Raw genomic sequence first — 20,392 nt, 5'->3', positions numbered from 1 at the left:
GTTGTTTTTGTATTGCTTCGTAGTCTTCCCTTTCCCCCGTTGAAGTGTCACATATTTTACACACAAAATCTTTAGCTAACTGCATTTATTTATCATTTTATTTACACTTGCTTGGTGCCCTCCCAGCAGGTGGTGCCCTAGGTGACCGCCTAGTTCGATCAGTTTTTTTTAATCCTCAAAGTCAGGGTACAGAAACAAACCCCCCAGAGCAACCAGGAGTTGAGTGTCTTGCTCAAGGACACAATGGTGGTGGCTGTGGGGCTTGAACCAGCGACCTTCTGATTAACAGTTATGTGCTTTAGCCCACTGCGCCACCACCAATCCTAGAAGAACAATAGGGCCTCCACATTTTTTTGTGCTTCGGCCCTACTAATAATCCTTAGAAGAACAATAGGGTCTCCACACTATTTGGGCTTGGGCCCTAAATAATAATAATAATAATAATATTAAAACTAATAATCCTTAGAAGACCAACAGGGTCTCCTCACTTTCAGTTCTTGGGCCTTTATAATAATAATCCTTAGAAGAACAATAGGCCCTCTGCACTTTCAGTGCTTGGGACCTAATAATAATAATAATAATAATAATAATAATAATAATAAGCCTTAGAAGAACAATAGGCCTCCGCACTTTCAGTGCTTGGGCCCTAATAATAATTCTTAGAAGAACAATAGGGTCTCCGCACTTCCAGTGCTTGGGTCCAAATAATATAGACATTTATATCCACTTACACTAAAAAAAAATAGTTTTAAACTGAACTGTTACTAAATGTTGCTGCTAGAAACCCACAAAATAAGTGTACTTCCCAATTCTATGTATATTAAAATGGACTACTTTTATTAAAATTGAAGTAACTTACAAATATAATATCAGTCTTCTGATAGTGATGGGGAGAGTCAATGTCTGGCACCCGGCCTGTACATTTCCATTCCAAATAAGTTGTGACAGTGTTTCAAACAAACAAACAAACTTGTTTCCCAAACCAGCAATAAATGCTTGTAATGTGAATGTATGCTATGTGAATCATAAGGGGCTCTCATGTAGCCTAAAGTTTTGTTCCCTATTTGTCACACACTCAATGTTGTGTCGATGAGTTGACACTAGGGGTACACACTTGGGAGCCCAGACATCTCTGATCTTTGAGAAAAGGCCAATGAGAATTGGCGTGTGGAATTTGCATGCCACTGCCCCGGACATATGAGTATAAAAGGAGTGCCGCTTGCATACACACACTCAGATTTCTTCTTCAGAGCCGAGCGGATGCTGAAAGCTGTTGGATCACACAACGGTTGTGTTGAGTAACACCCCTGGGTGCTTCAACAGCTGAGCTTCTTATATATATATATATATATATAAAATGACATTTAATGCATTGCCATAACAACACTGTTTAAGATATCAAGAATATCTTCAGAATTTAAAATCTGTATTTAAGTCTTGACATTATTTAAAAAATTCAGAATACACTACCCTCGAATGCGGTCGATTACAGCATCGGAGAGTGGGTTGGTTCAGTCTGTCGCCATGTGCAGCTGACGGCCATGCTTGCATGGGCATCTGCGAGCGTCGGGATGGAGTGGAATCCTCCACTCTCCCCTGAACCCACGCAGTCCAATAATTGGTCCCGTACCTTTCTTCTTCCTGGAAGTGCATGATAAGCTCACGTGATCGGGCGGGCACCTTTTACTGCCCGGACCCGGTTTGCGGGCTCATCCTCTCTCACTACTCTCAAAGGTGGGTCTGCAAGGGGGTGCTCGGCGACTCCCCAGGTCAGTAAGGCAATCTCGGTGCATCTGTGCCCGCAGGTCGCCACCACCTGGCAGAGCTGTCCGAGTCTCCTGTCCAGGGCCTGTGGGTTTACGTCGTCACTTACGACTGAGCCTACAGTGCCACTGGACAGGCTGCCTCCGCCCTCCACGCCACGGCTCTCCTGCAAGTGCACCAAGCCGAGGCGCTCAAAGAAGAAGGGTTGTTCTGACCCGAGATTGATGCAGGAGCTGCGCTCGGTGACCGATCTTGCCCTACGAGTGATAATGGTCATGGCAGGTCTCTCGGGCAGGTAATATCCTTCTTAGTGGTCCAGGAGCACCACCTTTGTCCTAACTTGGTCGAACCAGGTTGGCCTATTCAGCAGCACCATAGAGGATTTCAACCCAGCAATCCTCAGCGGTTAAAAGGCAGACAGGGACCATACAACACATCCTGTCCTGGCTCTACGCAATGTCTCGCACCCCCGTCTGTTTGTCACCAAGGGCGTCCCCCTAAGGCAGCAACACTGGCTCCACCACAGCCTGCCTCGGTAGGCTGGCCCCAGCGTCGAGCCACCTGCAGAAAGCAGATGCCACCCATCTCATGGCCAGTCACCAAGAACACAAGAAAGGCTTCAAAGCGTTCCCCGAGATGGGAAGTCCAGGAAATAGGAGACCCGCTGCACAGGAGAAGAGCACCACTCCTTCCCCCGGTTAAGGGCCGGGTGGAGGTTCTTTATTTTCCTTTTCATATTTCACCACATTCCCCAAGGGTACACACATAATAAGAAAAGTGCGGTTTTCAAAAACACATCTTAACGAGCATCCGGCATCAAGGTTGGTTCACGGCGGTAGACCTGAAGGACGCGTACATCCATACCGGTACAAGGTCATCCCGTGAGTGAAATCCTTTCAGAGGCTTCTGGGGCATATGGCACCCTCAGCAATGGTCACTCTACATGGTTGATGCATTTGAGACCACTTCAGCAGAGTCGAGAGACGAGCATGGCGCTACGGCACACACTTGTCACACATGCTTGTTGCCATCTCTTCAGCCCCTGGTCAGACCTAGCATTCCTACAGGCAGTAGTTCCCCTAGACAAGGTCTCCAGGCATGTCGTGGTTACGATAGATACCTACCAGCGTGGCTGGTGGGCACACAGTCGCTGGACCATGGATTGGCCCACGACTATGTTAGCACATTAACTGCCTTGAGTTGTTGGTGGTACAACTTGCCCTGAGGAGGCTATTGCCATTGATCCGGGGCAAGCATTTATTGGTCCGGACTGACAATACAGCGACGATTGTGTACATCTAATGCCAACATGGCCTACACTCTCATCGAATGTCAGAACTCAGACTCCTCTGGAGTCAGCGGTGGCTCAAGTCGCTATGAGCCACTCACATTTCAGGCCACCTCAACAGCACAGCGAACGTGCTGTCGCGGCAGGTTACACTCAGGGGAGAGTGGAGACTCCACCCTCAGGCACATTCGGCCAGCACAAGTACACCTGTTCGCTTCCCCAGAATACTCCCACTGCCCTTTCTGGTACTCTCTGTCTGAGACTTCCCTCGGCACAGATGCCCTAGCACACAGCTGGCCCCTGGGGCTATGCAAGTATGCGTTTTCCCCCAGTGAGCCTACTTGCACAGACGTTGTGTAAAGTCAGGGAGGAAGAGTAGCAGATCCTCCTAGGCCTTATTGCCCCTTTCAACACCCCCCCACCCCCCCGAACTTGGTTCTCGGACTACATGCTCCTCACGACAGGAATCTCTGTCTCCAAACAGAGGATCGCTCACTGGGTCATGGATGTCATTACTATGGCATACCATGGCCAGCATGTGCCACCCCCTGCTGGCCTGTGAGCCCATTATATCAGGGGCATAGCGGCTTCTTGGGCATTTTCCCATGGCGCCTCTCTAGCAGACATCTGTAAAGCTGTGGGCTGGGCAACACCTAACACTTTTGCAAGGTTCTATAACCTCAGGGTTGAGCCAGTATCATCCTGTGTGTTATCAGGTGACACAAATAGGTAAGTTCGGGACAGCTGGCCAGGTGTATCGCTTGCAAATAACGCCTTTCCCCTCCCTTGAGGTGAAGACATGTGCTCTTTTCCCAGTTGCATTCTCAAAAAAGTGTGAACCATGGACGTTCTTCCTCCTTATCCCAGCAGCCGACGAGTCTTCAGAGAGGATCGCCGCAGCCCCGGTACATGCTTCACTTACGCCCCCATACTGAGGTAAGTGCTCCACATGTGCTGGTTGTCTCCTTAGGTAAACCCATGTGATGTACTGTCACGAACCCCGCTCCCTCGCGCCGCCCCCTCGAGCTTCCTCGCTCGTTTTGCTCCCTCGGGCTTCCACGCCCGTTTTGCTTGCTCGTGCTTGCACGCTCGTTTTTGCTCCTACGAGCTCTCTTGCTCGCACACTATCTCCCCCCTCGGGCTCACATGCCCGCTCCCAATGGCCAGAACATTATGTACACCTGCGCCCGCTCTCAGTCACCACATTAGTTTCACCTGCACTCGTCTCATCACCTATCATTGTTTACACCTGCACTCGCCCCTATATATATCACTGCCCTTTCGTCTCACTCCTGTTGGTTATTGTGTTTAGTTCCCCTTGTCTTTGCCCCCCGCTAGTCTCGTCTAGTTCTGATCTCCACTGTGTTTAGCTTTCCCCCTCGCTTTGCCAGCTCTAGCATTCCCCTAGTCCCCTTGTTTTTCACCCTGCTAGTCCCGTCTAGTTGTGCTTGTTTCCCGGCTTCGACCTCCCACTCTCATTGACCACTCTCTCCCGGATTTGCCCCTTGTTTGTATCTTGATTCCCTGGCTTTTGACCCAACGCTCACCCCGACGATTCTCCCTCTGGATTTTCCCTACTGTACCTTCGCCTGCTCTTTAAATAAAAGCAGTGTTTGTTCACATTGTGACTGTCTCGTCTTGTGTGTGTGTGTGCGGTTTACAGAATAACCAACCTCACCGTAGACAGTCACAATACGTCACGCGGAGGATTCGCGCGGCTCACTAGAGCGGAGGTGCACGTCACATTCGGTGGGAGGAGCTACAGTTTGGAGGCAGGACCAAGCGCTCGCGGTCCAGGGGCAGCAGGTATGCGCCTTTGTCTGATTTATGTCACCCTGTTTCACCTGTGTCTGCCCCTGAGCCCGTTTATGCCTCCAGTGCATTTCTGAGCGCCGTGAGCCTTCAACCCCCTGAGAGGTTTGACGGCTCTTCGGGCGCTTGCCAAGAGTTTTTCGTGCAAGGCAGCGGTGGTGTAACGCATAACCCCGTCCTTGACATTATGCCCGACTCTTGGTTTTGCGCCAGGGGAGCCAACCCTTGGAGGCTTATATTATGGATTTTTGTGCCCTGGCCAACCAGGTGAATTTTGATGAGTTGGCTCTGAAAGACATTTTTCAATTTGGACTGAATGAGCCAGCCTCATCATTCATGCCTGGTGGTCGCTGCTCTCTCAACCTGGCTCAGTTTATTGACCTCGCCCTACTGTACGCTGGTTCCTCGTTTACTGTGGGGGAGGCAGACAATGAACCAGCGCTCCACAACATGGCCCCCGTCTCGAAGCCTACCACGGCCCCCGTCTTGAAGCCTACCACGGCCCCCGTCTTGAAGCCTGACACGGCCCTAGTCCCAAAGCCTGACACGGCCCCAGTCCCGAGGGCTGTCACGGCCCCAGTCCCGAAGCCTGTCACGGCCCCAGTCCTGAAGCCTTACACGGCCCTAGTCCCGAAGCCTTACACGGCCCTAGCCCCGAAGCCTGACATGGCCCTAGTCCCAAAGCCTGACACGGCCCTAGCCCCGAAGCCTGACACGGCCCTAGCCCCGAAGCCTTACACGGCCCTAGCCCCGAAGCCTGACACGGCCCCAGTCCCGAAGCCTGTCCCGGCCCCAGTCCCGAAGCCTGTCACGGCCCCAGTCCCGAAGCCTGGCACGGCCAGCGAGTCAACGCCCATGCCTGCCACGGCCAGCGAGCCAGCGCCCCTGCCCGCCACGGCCAACGAGCCAGCGCCCATGCCCGCCACAGCAACGAGCCAGCGCCCATGCCCGCCACGGCCAACGAGCCAGCGCCCATGCCCAGCCACGGTCAGCGAGCCAGCACCTGTAGCCTCGACCGCCCCAGAGCCAGCGCCTGTAGCCTCGACCATCCCCATGGCCACGTCCCCTGTTGGCCGAAGACGTAAGAGAAGGAAGAGGGCCCCTTCTCCCCAGTCTCGTCATTGTTCTCAAGACCGCAGAGGTTCCCTCAGAGTCTTCCACAGCTCTACCGACCTCTGCTCCGCCCTCAGAGTCTTCCACGGCTCTGCCGGGTTCTGCTCCGCCCTCAGAGTCTTCCACGGCTCTGCCGGGTTCTGCTCCGCCCTCAGAGTCTTCCACGGCTCTGTCGGGTTCTGCTCCACCCTCAGAGTCTTCCACGACTCTGCCGGCCTCTGCTCCGCCCTCAGAGTCTTCCACGGCTCTGCCAGCCTCTGCTCGCCCCTCAGAGCCCTCACGAGCCTCCCAAGGCTCCTCCTCCCAAGCCTCCCAGGGCTCCTCCTCTCGAGCCTCTCAGGGCTCGTCCTCTCAAGCCTCCTAGGGCTCCGTTTCTTGAGCCTCCCAGAGCTCTACCTCCCAAGCCCCCCAGGGTTCTGCCTTTCAAGTCTCTCGAGCCTCCCAGAGCTCTACCCCTCGAGCCTCCCAGAGCTCCGCCTCTCAAGCCTCCCAGGGCTTCTCCTCTCGAGTCTTTCAGGGCTCCCCCTCCTTCCAAGCCTCTCAGGGCTTCTCCTCCCGAGTCTTTCAAGGCTCCTCCTCCCAAGCCTCCCAGAGCTCTACCTCCCAAGCCCCCCAGGGTTCTGCCTTTCAAGCCTCTCGAGCCTCTCAGGGCTTCTCCTCTCGAGTCTTTCAGGGCTCCCCCTCCCAAGCCTCTCAGGGCTTCACCTCTCGAGTCTTTCAGGGCTCCACCCCTCAAGCCTCTCACTGCTTCGCCTCTCGAGTCTCTCAGGGCTCCTCCTCCCCTCGAGCCTCTCAGGGCTCCGTCCCTTGAGTCTTTCATGGCTCCACCCCTCAAGCCTCTCACGGCTTCGCCTCTCGAGTCTCTCAGGGCTCCTCCCCCTCTCAAGCCTCTCAGGGCTTCCCCTCTCGAGTCTCTCAAGGCTCCTCCTCCCCTCAAGCCTCTCAGGGCTTCTCCTCTCGAGTCTTTCAGGGCTCCACCCCCTTCCAAGCCTCTCAGGGCTTCTCCTCTCGAGTCTTTCAGGGCTCCTCCTCCCCTCGAGCCTCTCAGGGCTCCGTCCCTCGAGTCTCTCAGGGCTCCTCCTTCCCTCCAGCCTCTCAGGGCTTCGTCTCACGAGTCTTCCAGGGCTCCTCCTCCTCCTCCCGAGCCTCTCAGGGCTCCGTCTCTTGAGTCTTTCATGGCTCCCCCCCAGAGCCTCTCGAGTCTTCCACGACCTTTTTCCCCGAGCCTCTCACGGCTCTACTCCCAGATACTCCAGAGCTTTCTATGGCTCCGCCTCTCGGGCCTCCTACGGCTCTACCCCCCAAAACTACAGAGCCTGCCAGGTCGTCGCCTCGGGGACCTCCCACGTATCTTGATTCCCTGGCTTTTGACCCAACGCTCACCCCGACGATTCTCCCTCTGGATTTTCCCTACTGTACCTTCGCCTGCTCTTTAAATAAAAGCAGTGTTTGTTCACATTGTGACTGTCTCGTCTTGTGTGTGTGTGTGTGCGGGTTACATGTATATTCCGCAAAATGGTTTACCCGCTGGTAAACTGCGTCTTCCTTGGGCAGAGGGCCCTCAGTCCTTGGCCACCGTGTTTGTAGAAACTCCTCCCCTCCTTGGGTAGGACCTACCACAGCGCCGCTCTGCACAATGTGCTTCTGCTCCGACCCAGTAAGACCGTGTGTTGTATTCTACTTATAAGTCCCCCTCCCCTTCTCGGGGCTGGGTGTGGTCTCCGCGGTGTCCTCCTCTTTGGAGGGACAACCCCCAACATGGACATTATATGGCTTTTGTTCCTTTTTTTGGGGAGAACAATAGAGAAGGCCATGGCTGGGCCAGCCAGTCCTTAAACTTCTGAGCAATTAGCCTCTCCCCAAGGTGTAGGGGACCACTTCATGCCTGCCAGTGTGTTGGGTAGTTACACAATGGCTACGAGGCACACAGAGTTCTGCCCATCTCGCACCGCCACTCTGCGTAACCCTGTTCAGCTCTTGTGGCGTTTTCCATTGGATTCCATTGCCTAGTGTCATCTCATCGAAACAACGTTGAGTGAGTGACAGATAGGGAACTTCATGGTTACTGATGTAACCTCCGTTCTCTGATGGAGGGAACAAGACATTGTGTCCCACTTGCCACAACACTGAACCAACCGCTGAAATGGTCGGGTCATAGACTCGGCTCCTCTGTGCGAAATCTGATGTCTTTGCAAGAGTCACTCCTTTTACACCCGGATGTCCGGTGGAGTGGTATGCAAATTCCACACGCCAATTCTCATTGGCCTTTTCTCAAAAATCAGAGATGTCTGGGCTCACAAGAGTGAACCCCTAGTGTCAACTCATCTACATAATGTCTCGTTCCCTCCATCAGGTAATGGAGGTTACATCAACCATGTAACCATGAAGTTTCTTTGTCTGGAAACTGAACAAATGCACACAGAACAGGATTATAATGATGGGGATCAGTACTGAACTACTAAATATGAATACATCATCTGGTTAGTTGAAGGTTCTGTGTACTTGCAGCCTTACTGCCATTATGCATCGTGCAATTTGTTACTGCCTTGTAAAAAGACTATAGGTGAGCCGATTTGAACCAGCCACTGAAGGAAGAAAGAAGAGGAGTATGATGATGGTGGTGATTAAAACGGTAAGAAAATAATGAAAGAATTATTTTTCTATTTACTAGTCACTTGACATGAGTCATCTAATCCAAGCTTTGTATGAACTATGCGTGATGTCAACCTTGTTTACACTGACAGACGTTGTCAGCGGTAGGTAGCTAGCAGTTGGCTAACCTCAAAATGGCTCAGAAACAAAGTTTTGTTTTCTTTCCAAAACCACAACAAAATAAAAAAAGTGTTGCAGCGGGGTGGCACACTCTCAGCCTTGCCAGAGTACCTCCAAGACGACCACCACTCTGTTGTATTTTCAGTTACTCGCATTTCTTTCCTTGAACCACACAAGATATTTACATCACAAGATACAACCCCACCCCACAGTTCACACATGAACTTTAAATCATAAATTAATATTTGTGTATTACATGTAGTGTATTCACCCTTATAATGACCCACACAACCACACACACGTGTGTTTGTCTATGGGGACTTTGTATTGTATTTTTTTGTTATATTGATTTAAAACAATATTTCAGGTTCAATACAATTTATGCTCAATCAGCATCATGTTTGGAATAATGTTGATTACCACAAAAAATTATTTTGACTCTTTTCTTTAAAAAAAGCAAAATTCTGGGTTCCAGTGAGACAATTATAATAGAAGTAAATGTGGGCCAATAATTTAATGTTAAAATACTCACTCTTTCAAAAGTATGTATGTAATGGAAACATGATGTTAGTGTGATAAAATCGCTTACTAACTTTTTTTGTGTAAAATTATAGCCAATATTACAACTTTGTCACCAAGATGATGTAAAGTCAAGAAACCCATAAACCCTAAAATTACAGTAATAATGACAATTTAAACAACTTAACAGCTCAAATAATACATGACTTTTAAGATAAATAATGTGTGCTTTTATAAAATTAGAAGCTTCACATTTCGTTGCTTAAACCCTCCAAAAACTGGCCACATTCACATCCATTGTGAATGTGGCCAGTGCCTCACTGTATCCCAGACGTTTTGCTGTTTTTAAGAAAAGGATGGGCAGGTCAAAATAAATGTTTGTTGTAATCAACATTATGTAACAAATGCTGCCAAATGAGCTTAACTTGTATTGAACCCAGAACATTCCTTTAATTATATTTTCTATTCCCTAACTCTACACCTACTTCTGAATTTAACCCTCAAAGAACCCCCTGTGTATTTTTAGATTTTTGAAAAGATAATCTAAAAATATATAGAGTTGCCCTTTGAAGGTCTCTGCGTTGTTCTGTCTTTTCTGAGCACTGAAGTAAAGCAATTATTGTTAATAATTTGCAATTTGCAAATTCATCCCGATATTAATTTTATCTGACTCCAATTTTATATTAATCTGACTCCAATTTTAAGTTGACCTCTGATTTAAAGCTCTAAATACTTTCTGATCATTCTTTTATTTTAATCATTTACGTTATTGATTACTCTGAATCCTCCTCTATTCATTTACCTTTTGATAAGTTTCTAGTGAGATTCAAACTGATAGTCTTTAAGTGGCTTCCTCCTACATTAAAGCTTCAGTTATGATATAAATGATTCTTAAAATGGGATTCTGCTGCTCGGTTCCTCCAGAGCGGTTTCTCCTATTTTAAAGACCCAGTTTTCATATAAATGATTTCAGAGGAATACAGAATTAATCAAAAAGTAACAATTTATTTGCCAGGTAGGATTTAAAACACAAGTTAAAGAAACAAGTCAAAGAACATACCTGGCAGTTGAGAAAACTACATGTAATTGCAAAGCATGGGAAATCTGAATGCAGATTCCTATTATTACAGTTACACAAATCGAGGTGTGGGATCATCTGACTACAGAGAACCTTGAGCTCTGGGCCAGCCTTCCTTAAATATCCAGAATACACTTTGTGTACCAAATGGTATTATCCTTTGATCAATGAGAATTTGGGGGTGAAAGGGTTCTTGGCTTCCTGGTGTTAAACTTTCTAGGAGGGGGATAGACCTCCGGATTATTCAGTATTTGGCAAAGACTTTATAACTTTGTTGTCAATAAGTTTTACAAACCTGGGGACAAAACACTATACCAGTCACACTGAGACATTTTAAATGATACCAAACATGTTACACTAGTTACATTATTTCATTATATTATATCAGATATGGTATTTTGTTACATACAGATCTTAAGTGAGTTTGAGGTGATTCTGAGCTGAAGGGGAATGGATGAGGAGGAGAGGGGAGAGAATGGGACAGATGTGGAAGGGCAACAATGAGGTGTGAATTTGCAGTCTTCGCTCAGTGGGGTGTGGTGCCTCAGGAAGAGTTGCTAATTGTGAGAATTGTTGATTTTCTCAAAGATCATACATTTGCTCTTTGTCTTTGAATACAAACACATTAGCACCCGCCTTACAATAATATTAAACTATGTTTATTCAGACACTTTGCTATTGGGGACCATTAGATCTCCACAATGTAGGTGATTTCAGGTTTTATTATACTTCAGGGAAAATGTAGGCAAAACCACACACACTTTGTTTTTCTTTCCCTCTCTCACCCATACCCATGTGGTTACTCCATTTGGTTCTAGCTATCACTGCAAAAGCTATATAAGTTCAAGAACAGCATATTGTGTACAGTCTGTCTTCAAGATCTGCAGCTGGATAAGGAGGAAGGTTGATGCCTGACTTATAACTGTTGAAGAAGAGCATTTTTGTCTGAGGTATGTTCCATCTAGTTCAGCCTTTTAAAATGTAACTCATTCAGACAACTGACAAATGGAAAAAGCTGACTCTCAAAAAGGAATTGGATTATATAATTATATAGTCAGAATAACAGCATGATTGCCTGTATTCTGAAATCCCTTCTTGTGACTGTTTCTTGTGTTTCAGCTTATGGCAGGGGCCAATGGCACAATTGAGGATCTATATTTTACTCATCAGCAATTCTTTAAGGTAGACTTTGATGCTATCAACAGTATTAAAACTGCAGTGGCTGCACTGATACCCCTGTTCTTCATCTATGTAAACTGTGTCATGCTGTTTGCTCTAGGAAGCAAGCCCATATTCCATGAGACGCCACGCTACATTCTTTTTGGCCACATGCTTATGAGTGACTCCGTACTTTTGCTGGTCACCACCATCATGTATGCCATGTCTCTGTCTCTCCTTCAAATAACTAAAGCCATCTGCACTCTTTTAGTCTTTGTCTCCCACTGCACATTCCGAAATGCTCCTCTGACACTGGCAGTGATGTCCCTGGAGCGGTATGTGGCTATCTGCTTTCCTTTAAGGCACTGCAACATCGCCACACCAAAAAGGACTTGCATCGCATTAGGAATCATCTGGTTCTTTAGCTCTCTGAGTATGGGTATAGACATTATATTTGCATTAATTGTCAACCCCAATTATTTAACAGAGATTTCATATTGCTCACTTGAGAGATTGTTTATAGCCAAATGGCAGACAGATAAATATGAAGTGTTTGATGTGCTTTATTTTGTGTCTGTTGCAATTATCATTATCTTCACTTACATTAGCATTATGGTGACAGCCCGGTCTGTTTCATCTAAGAAAGATTCTGCTAGGAAAGCCCACAGAACAGTGTTGTTGCACTTGATTCAGCTGGGCCTGTGTCTCACCTCTTTCCTCTATAGTACAATAGAAAGAACACTGTACATGCTGAGTAAAGGCAATTCTTCAATTTTCAACCACCTCAGATTTCTGAATTATCTTCTTGTTCTTCTGCTGCCACGCTGTCTGAGCCCTCTGATCTACGGTCTGAGAGATGATGCCGTGAGCCCTTTATTCAAATATTTCCTCTATCGATCAGGCAAAGTAAGGCCCTCTGTTAATGTGCATTAAGTGTGTGGAGAATAACTGCCCAAGAATATGAGATGGTGTCAAATAACAGTGTAACATGCATAATATTACTGTAATACAAAACATTATAAAAAAAAAAAATAATAATCAGAAATGAGTGACTTACAAGTTGCAAAAACCTTTTAATCATGATGAAAGCCATATTTAAAAGCATATTCAACATTAAAAAGACTAATAAATGACTAAATTAATGACTCAAAAAACTAATTAAAAAGACTAATAAAATGTTTTTTGTTTTGTTTTTTGCTCTAAGGTTAAAAACAAAATAACATTTATAATTTTTTAATTCCCATGTTTAAACTATGTATTTTTGTTTGATTTATTGACATTTTACCCTATGTCAGGTCTGCTTTTAAAGAGCCTAATGCAGAAGTAATGTGGTGAAATTCATACATTTTAAACTTTCATTAAATACTGTACATTAATACATTACTCATTGGAAAACTCAAAAAATTTGCCATTTGATGCTTTTGCCTTCATTACACTTAGAATACTAATGTTCTTGACACACAGCATTGCTTTTAAAATTACTGTATAGCTGGTCTAAGGCAGATAAGTAACATGACAACAACAGAAAGTGAGTTTAATCACTGCTCTAAATTAAAGTGCCTTATACCTGCTCTGATGTCCACCTTATATTGTGAGAGGTATATGCATCTGACCAAAATACATACAGATGCAAATATAGAGTTGGGATTAACGTCACAAAACACAACATCAAATGTGATAAAATTGGGGGGAGGAAGGAAACCAGGACCTATCAAATGAGTCTTTCATTGTCCAGCAAAGTGAAGATGGGGTGGATTACGTGACCCATCATCCAACAAAAATCTTGAGGATCCAACCGTTTTGGTTGAGGAATATTAAAATGAATAATAAAACCAAAATACATGTAAACTAATTTGCTTTTCAATTATTAATACAGCTTTTTATTCTTCTTAATAAAAATGTTAAATAAATATAACCTAATCTTATTGCTCTACTTTAGCTCTGTGTCTGATTTAGAAAGGGCAGAATTGTAGACCTATCGACCCATAGATCAAATATTGTAGCCTAACTAACAAAAGTAAAGCTAACTATTATTTTTATACTTCCAATCAAGACCTTTTCTACAAAAATCACAACAGCTTTAACTTTTAAATGGCAAGTGACCATGGTATAAAGCAGGCTCTATTCAGCTCTGGAAAAAATGTTAGAGACCACTGCAAAATTATCAGTTTCTCTGAAAGGTATGTGGTACTTCTGTTAAAGATGCTCTGTGTTTTATTTTAATATTTTTATGTTGCAATGACTAATATGGAAGTCATTTTGGACTTATACTGACACCTAGCAGTGTGCATGCAGCATCAGGCAAAAAAAAAGAAAAAGGTTTTGGATAACAATACCATGCGCTATTGGACATCCATGAGCAAAACTGTCCAATAATAATAATAATAATAATGAAGCTAATAATAATAATAATAATAATAATAATATATATATATATATATATATATATATATATATATATATATATATATATATATATATATATATATATATATATACAGGGTTGGGAGTATTTTTTACATTTATTCGACAACAGATTACAGAATACATGTTGTAAAATTTAATTTGTAACGTATTCCATTAGATTACTCAAGGTCAGTAGCTTATTCTAAATACTTGGATAACTGGTAGATTTTTTTCACTTGTTTTGACTATAAAACTTTGCCAGTACAGTAAGGCAAAATACACATGTTAAAAATACATTCTCTGATAAAAACCTAAATATCTTATGCAGTGTTGTTTCTAAAACAAGATATATAAAATTGATCTTGTTTTAAATTTTTTAGATATTTTTACAGGAAAACAATACAAAAAATATAGCTGCAACCAGCAATGTGATTCCTCCTCAAAAAGGAGCTGACAAGGTCCATGGGAGGCACCTTTTTCTGCCCGGTCCCAATCTTTCAGCTCCCCTGCCCTCACTACCCTTGATGGTGGGGCGGCCAAAGGGTACTCGGTGATGCCCCCAGTGGATAAGGCGCTCGCGATGCACCTATGCCAGCTGAGCGCCACCACCTGTCCAGTCGTGTCTAGCACCTGTAGGTTTATGTCATTCCTGACAGCCAAGGCCTACGGTGCTGCTGGACAAGCTACCTCCGCCCTGCACGCCATGGCTCTCCTGCAAGTCCACCAAGCCGACCCTGCCCTCTGGTGCAATGAAGGTCACGGCGTGGTCTCTAGGGCATGCAATGTCCACCTTGTTGGTCCAGGAGCGACACCTTTGGCTCAACCTGGTCGAGATGAGAGAGGCTGACAAGGTAGGTTTCCTTGACGCCCCCCCATTTCCCATGTTGGCCTGTTCTGTGATGCCGTCAAGGACTTTGCCCAGCAGTTCTCGACAGTGAAGCAGCAGATGGAGGCTATCCAACACATACTCCCCACCCCTGCGCGCCCGGCTGTGGCATAAACACGGCCACACCCGTATGGTTTTGACGGACTGCGGGGATGATGTACTTCCTCCCCCCTCCCTGACTGATCCCCTGGTGGGTATCAGGAGGGAAGTAAGTGCTTTGATGTCCCTCGACTTAGCGCGGCCACGGGGCTCAAACCCCTTCAACATGGCGCCTCAGGCTCTGCCCCACCGCAAGGCCCCACCTGCCAGTACGTCCAACAAGATTGTCTCCTTGGTCCAACTCACCTGGAGCTTGGACACGCGGCTTGTGCTATCTAACCCATTGCGATGGCGGACCTGGACCATCCAACTCGGCTATGCGATTCAGTTCATCAGGTGTCCGCTTAGGTTCAGCGACATCCACTTCACCTCAATGCAGGCCGAGAACACCGCTACCTTGCACGCTGAAATTGCTACCCTCTTTCGGAAGGGTGCAATAGAGCCTGTCCCTCTAGCCAAGATGAAGAACGGGTTTTACAGCCCCTACTTCATTGTACCAAAGAAAGGTGTAGGTTGCAGCCAATCTTGAACCTGCAAGTATTGAACCAGGCCTTACACAGACTCCCGTTCAAGATGCTGATGCAAAAATGCATTCTAGTGAGGGTCCGACATTAAGATTGGTTCGCAGTGGTAGACCTGAAGGACGTGTACTACTATGTCTCGATTCCACCTCGACACAGACCCTTCCTGCCATTTGCGTTCAGGGGTTGGGAATACCAGTACAAGGTCCTCCCTTTCGGCCTGTCCCTGTTGCCTCACGTATTCACGAAGATCGCAGAGGCAGCCCTTGCCCTGTTAAGGGAAGTGGGCATTCGCATTCTCAACTATCTCAACGACTGGCTAATCCTAGCTCACTCTCGGGATGTGTTTTGTGCCCACAGGTACCTGGTGCTCACGCACCTCAGCCGGCTAGGGCCTTGGATCAACTGTGAAAAGAGCAATCTCCTCCCGGTTCAGAGCATCTCTTTTCTTGGCTTGGAGTTGGACTCAACTTGGAGTTGGACGGCATGCCTCACAAACGACCGTGCACAGTTGGTGTTGACCTGTTTGAAGGCATTCAGACAGAAAACAGCTGTTCCACTGAAAGTGTTTCAGAGGCTCCTGGGGCATATGACGTCCTCAGTGGTGGCCCCACCGCTCGGGTTGATGCATATGAGACCGCTTCAGCACTGGCTCCAGACTCAAGTCCCAAGATGGGCATGGAACCACGGGACACATCGTTTGGCCATCACGCTGGTCTGTTGCCGCCTCTTTAGCCCTTGGACCAACCTCACATTTCTACGGGCAGGTGTTCCCCTAGAGTAGGTCTCCAGGCACGTTGTGGTTATGACGGAAGCCTCCAAGCCTCACGTGATCTTGAGACCCCTACTGTGTGCCCAAGGTTCCCAAGACCCCATTTAGGGATCAGGTGGTGAACCTGCAAGCGATGGCATATCAAGCCCAGCTCGTGCCGCCTCCCGCAGGGCTACAAGCCTATTCTACCAGGAGTGTGGCGACCTCCTGGGCCTTTACCAGTGGTGCCTCTCTAACAGACATTTGCAGAGCATGCAGGGCAGGCAACACCCAACACTTTTGTGTGGTTCTACAATTTCCAGTTTGAGCCGGTTTCGTCCCGTATCTTGGCAGGAATGAACAGGTAAGTCCGGGACAGTTGGCCAGGTGTATCGCTTGCAATAGTGCCATTTACCTCCACTGATCTGAAGACATTGCGCTGTTGACTTCCAGTAGTGTTCACAAAATGTGTTCCCTGGATGACTTCTTCTTAGCCCTGTGGCAGACGAGTTTACTGAGAAACTTGCTGCCAGCTCAGTACATGTGCTAAATAAGCCCTTTACTGGGGTAGGTGCTCCACATGTGCTGGTTCCCCATAGGTAACCCCATGCGATGTATATCTTCCACTAAATAATTTCCCTGTTGGTAAACTGTGTCTTCCTTGGGCAGAGGCCCCTCTGCCCCAGTCCCCATGTTTGTAGAAACTACTCCCCCATTGGTTAGGACCTACCATGAGACTTCTCCACATGACAAACTTCCAACAAGGCTCGGCAAGACCATGTGACAAATTTCAACTCAAAATACCCCCCTCTTTTTAGGTGGGGCGTGGTCTCTGCAGTGTCTTCCCCTTGGGAGTAACACCCCCCAATGTGGACACTGGTGGTCCCAGTCGTTTGATACATTTTCACTCTTTTTGGGGGAGAAAAAGACACGACAGGGCTAGCCTGTCCCTATTTTTTGGGCAGTTGACTTGTCCCCGACAGGATGTTCAACGCTCATAACAGCGTTGGGAGAGGTTACGTGTCGGCCTGTTGCGCTGGCTACGAGACACACAGTAGTCTGCCCATCTCGCACCAGCAGTTCACGTAACACAACTCAGCTGGTTATGGCATTTTGTATAAGGACCCCTTGATTCACTTCATCAACACAGTGTCGAGTGAGTGACAGATAGGGAATGTCCTGGTTACTTCCGTAACCTCCCTTCCCTGATGGAGGGAATGAGACGTTGTGTCCCTCCTGCCACAACGCTCGACTTCCCATTGAAATGGCCGGGACATTCCCTCTCGGCTCCTCAGCACAAAACCTGAATGAACGGTTCGCACGCTAGCTTCTTTATACACGTAGGTTCGGGGGAGTGGCATGCAAATACCACTCACCAATTCCCATTGGCCTTTGATCAAAGATCAGCGATGTTTCTGGCTCTCAAGAGTGACCCCTAGTGTCACTTCATCGACACAACGTCTCGTTCCCTCCATCAGGGAATGAGATTACGGAAGTAACCAGGATGTTTTCAATCACAGCTGTCATGCATCTTGGCATGCTCTCTACCAGTCTTTCACATTGCTGTTGGGTGACTTTATGCCACTCCTGGTGGTCAAGCTGCTCAGCTTTGTTTGATGGCTTGTGGCAATCCATCTTCCTCTTGATTACATTCCAGAGGTTGGAACAGCTGGGTCCCCAATATGGATATTGAGGAATAAAAACTCAGTCAGGTTTGCAATCAATTGAGAGAGAGAATTTACTTATTATTATATCTCTGAATTTCCATTAAGCATCACAAGTCAATGGGATCCAGTAGTTCAGAAAGACAGAAGGAGAAAAGAAGCACACATTAAAAAGAATTCATAAGCAATTATAGTCATATGCTAATTGAATTAGAGAAGTCATAGTACAACACATTCTAAGATTCAGATAGGTCACTTACTTCAAACATTTTTACACTTTACAAATTGTAAAGTGTTTACACCTTCCTACAAACAATAATTAGTTAGCTATAACATAAATTAGGTTCCCAACATTGGTCTTACAGAACTTATGTGCAGATGTCATGGGTTAGCTATCAGTTATGACTACTCCTCTTTCTCTACATCAAGAAGGTACTAAGGAGAGCAATTAAAATCCTTTGAGGTTTTTGACTATGGCAAAATCACATGTTAGAGGGCACCATAAACAACCCAAATGCTGAATGATTTAGACATTGCAACTAGTAGGTGTTATCTCCTTCCCAGAACTGGAGTCCTTCTCCCTAACATTGGTGGAATGCAGGGCCTCACCATCTGCAAAAACTTAGGACAGAGCATAGAGAAAGACAAAGAGCACACAAGACCTAATACAGCATATAGTCACTTAATATGACAATTAAATAATAAATAAATTCAATGTTTAAGTTCAATGATTACATGAGTATATATGTTGCATATGTAAGGCTGAAATCAAGATGTCGTAAAACTCTTAAACAGATGAGAATCTCCACCTGAGTCAATGCATCCTACTGCGCAAGGACCATCAAACACAAATCTCACATTTGACCTCTATCTCACCTCAGTCCAATTTAGGCCTATTACCCCCCCCCCCAAAGGGGCAAACAGGCAGTACAAGGGGGCACAAGGAGCAAACAGAGCAGTCCAAGGGGGCACAAGGGGCAAACAGATTAGAAGAACATGGCAAGGTAGGGAGCAGATCAGGTGGATGGCCAGGATCAATAGGTGACCACAGGACGGGGGCTGAGTCAGGGGGCCTGGGAGGCGGCCACAGGACGGGGACTGGGTCAGGGGGCCTGGGAGGAGGCCACAGGACGGGGACTAGGTCAGGGGGCCTGGGAGGAGGCCACAGGACAGGAACAGTTACTGGGGAAGTGGGCGGAGCCGTGGAAGGCTCTGGGGGCGAAGCCATGGAAGGCTGACCCATGGAAGGCTCTGGGGCCGAAGCCGTGGAAGGCTGAGCCGTGGAAGGCTCTGGGGGCGAAGCCGTGGAAGGCGTGGAAGCCACCTTCAGGGACAGCCACCCTAAAAAACATTAGAAACAAAAGTGTGGGTCTTACAAGCTCTTTTGATCATGATGAATGCCAGGTAAAAAATGAATTTACCTTAAACAACCATACCATTTTTCAAATAAAAATGCTGATTGAATTTTTTTTTATATTTTAATAGCCATATGAAAACAAAGTACTTTTATTTTGTTCAATGGACATTTGATATAAAAATCAGTTCTGTAATTGTAAAGTACTGTGGAGAAACTCTTCCTTAAGTATATTTAATTGTTTTAAATGAATTAAAATATTGTTCACTGGAAAACTCTTAAAATGCAGCATGTGATGTTTTACAACTGCCTTTAAAAAGCAATACTACTTAAGTATACTCTTTACAATAAATTGTCTTTCAAACTACAGATTAGCTGATCTGAGGCAGTGAGGTAATATGAGAATAGTAGAATAAGTGAGTCCATGAAGGGAGAACTGCTGAATTTCTTTGCAAAGAAGCAAACCTTCACAAGGTTTACCTCAGTGATCTTTATAGTCTCCGGTTATTACAGGAACTTATGTTAACCCAAAAGCAAAAAAAAAATAATTAAAATGATTTATTTTCTCTTATTCATTTTATGACTGCTGTAAAAGCAAAACAATGTTATTTTCCCCATCTTTACCAAAGGATGCACCACTCTTTCTCTGCCACATTTTCAACCATTTTAATAAATAATACTAAAACCATTTATGGCTTTTTACGAGGGGGAAAGGAAATGCAACCCCCAATTTCAGTTTGAGTAAATGCAAAAGCTATACACATGAACTCTAAATCATAGATTAAAATTTGTGTATTACATGTAGTATATCCACCCTTATAATGACCCACACCACCACACACATTTGTCTATGAGGTCTATCTGTGTGTCACGATTCCCTTGTTGTCTGCCCTGTGTTTCACTAGTCTTTGTCTAAAACTACACTTCCCACAATTCCCGGCCCTCATTACTGCCAGCACTCTGTCATTGTTCGCACCTGAATATCGTTTGTGATCATCCTGTGTCTGTGTATTTAAACCCTGCTGTTTCTCCATTCCCCTGTCAATCGTTGTTTGTGCTTGTTATGGTTGCTCTTCATGTTTCGCCTGCCCGTTTGTCGTGTTTTTCATGTTTTTCATGTTTTTCATGTTTTTCATGTTTTTCATGTTTTTCATGTTTTTCATGTTTTTCATGTTTTTCATGTTTTTCATGTTTTTCATGTTTATGT

At 46.1% G+C, this 20,392-nt stretch overlaps 1 protein-coding gene across 1 annotated transcript; it reads left to right on the top strand.

The window, feature by feature from the left end:
- Positions 1–11,468: 11,468 nt before the first annotated feature.
- Positions 11,469–12,437, top strand: LOC127625512 (odorant receptor 131-2-like). Its single transcript, XM_052100834.1, has one exon. It carries the CDS (start codon positions 11,469–11,471, stop codon positions 12,435–12,437), a length of 969 nt encoding a protein of 322 aa, XP_051956794.1.
- Positions 12,438–20,392: the final 7,955 nt, after the last annotated feature.

Source organism: Xyrauchen texanus, chromosome 31, assembly GCF_025860055.1.
Source record: "Xyrauchen texanus isolate HMW12.3.18 chromosome 31, RBS_HiC_50CHRs, whole genome shotgun sequence".
Taxonomy (NCBI): Eukaryota; Metazoa; Chordata; class Actinopteri; order Cypriniformes; family Catostomidae; genus Xyrauchen; species Xyrauchen texanus.
Note: the sequence above shows the minus strand (reverse complement) of the source record. Positions and strands in the feature narration are given on the sequence as shown.

What these genes read in the sequence shown, in the direction of transcription:
- LOC127625512 (XM_052100834.1), top strand. Translation starts at nt 11,469, where the DNA reads ATGGCAGGGGCCAATGGCACAATTGAGGATCTATATTTTACTCATCAG.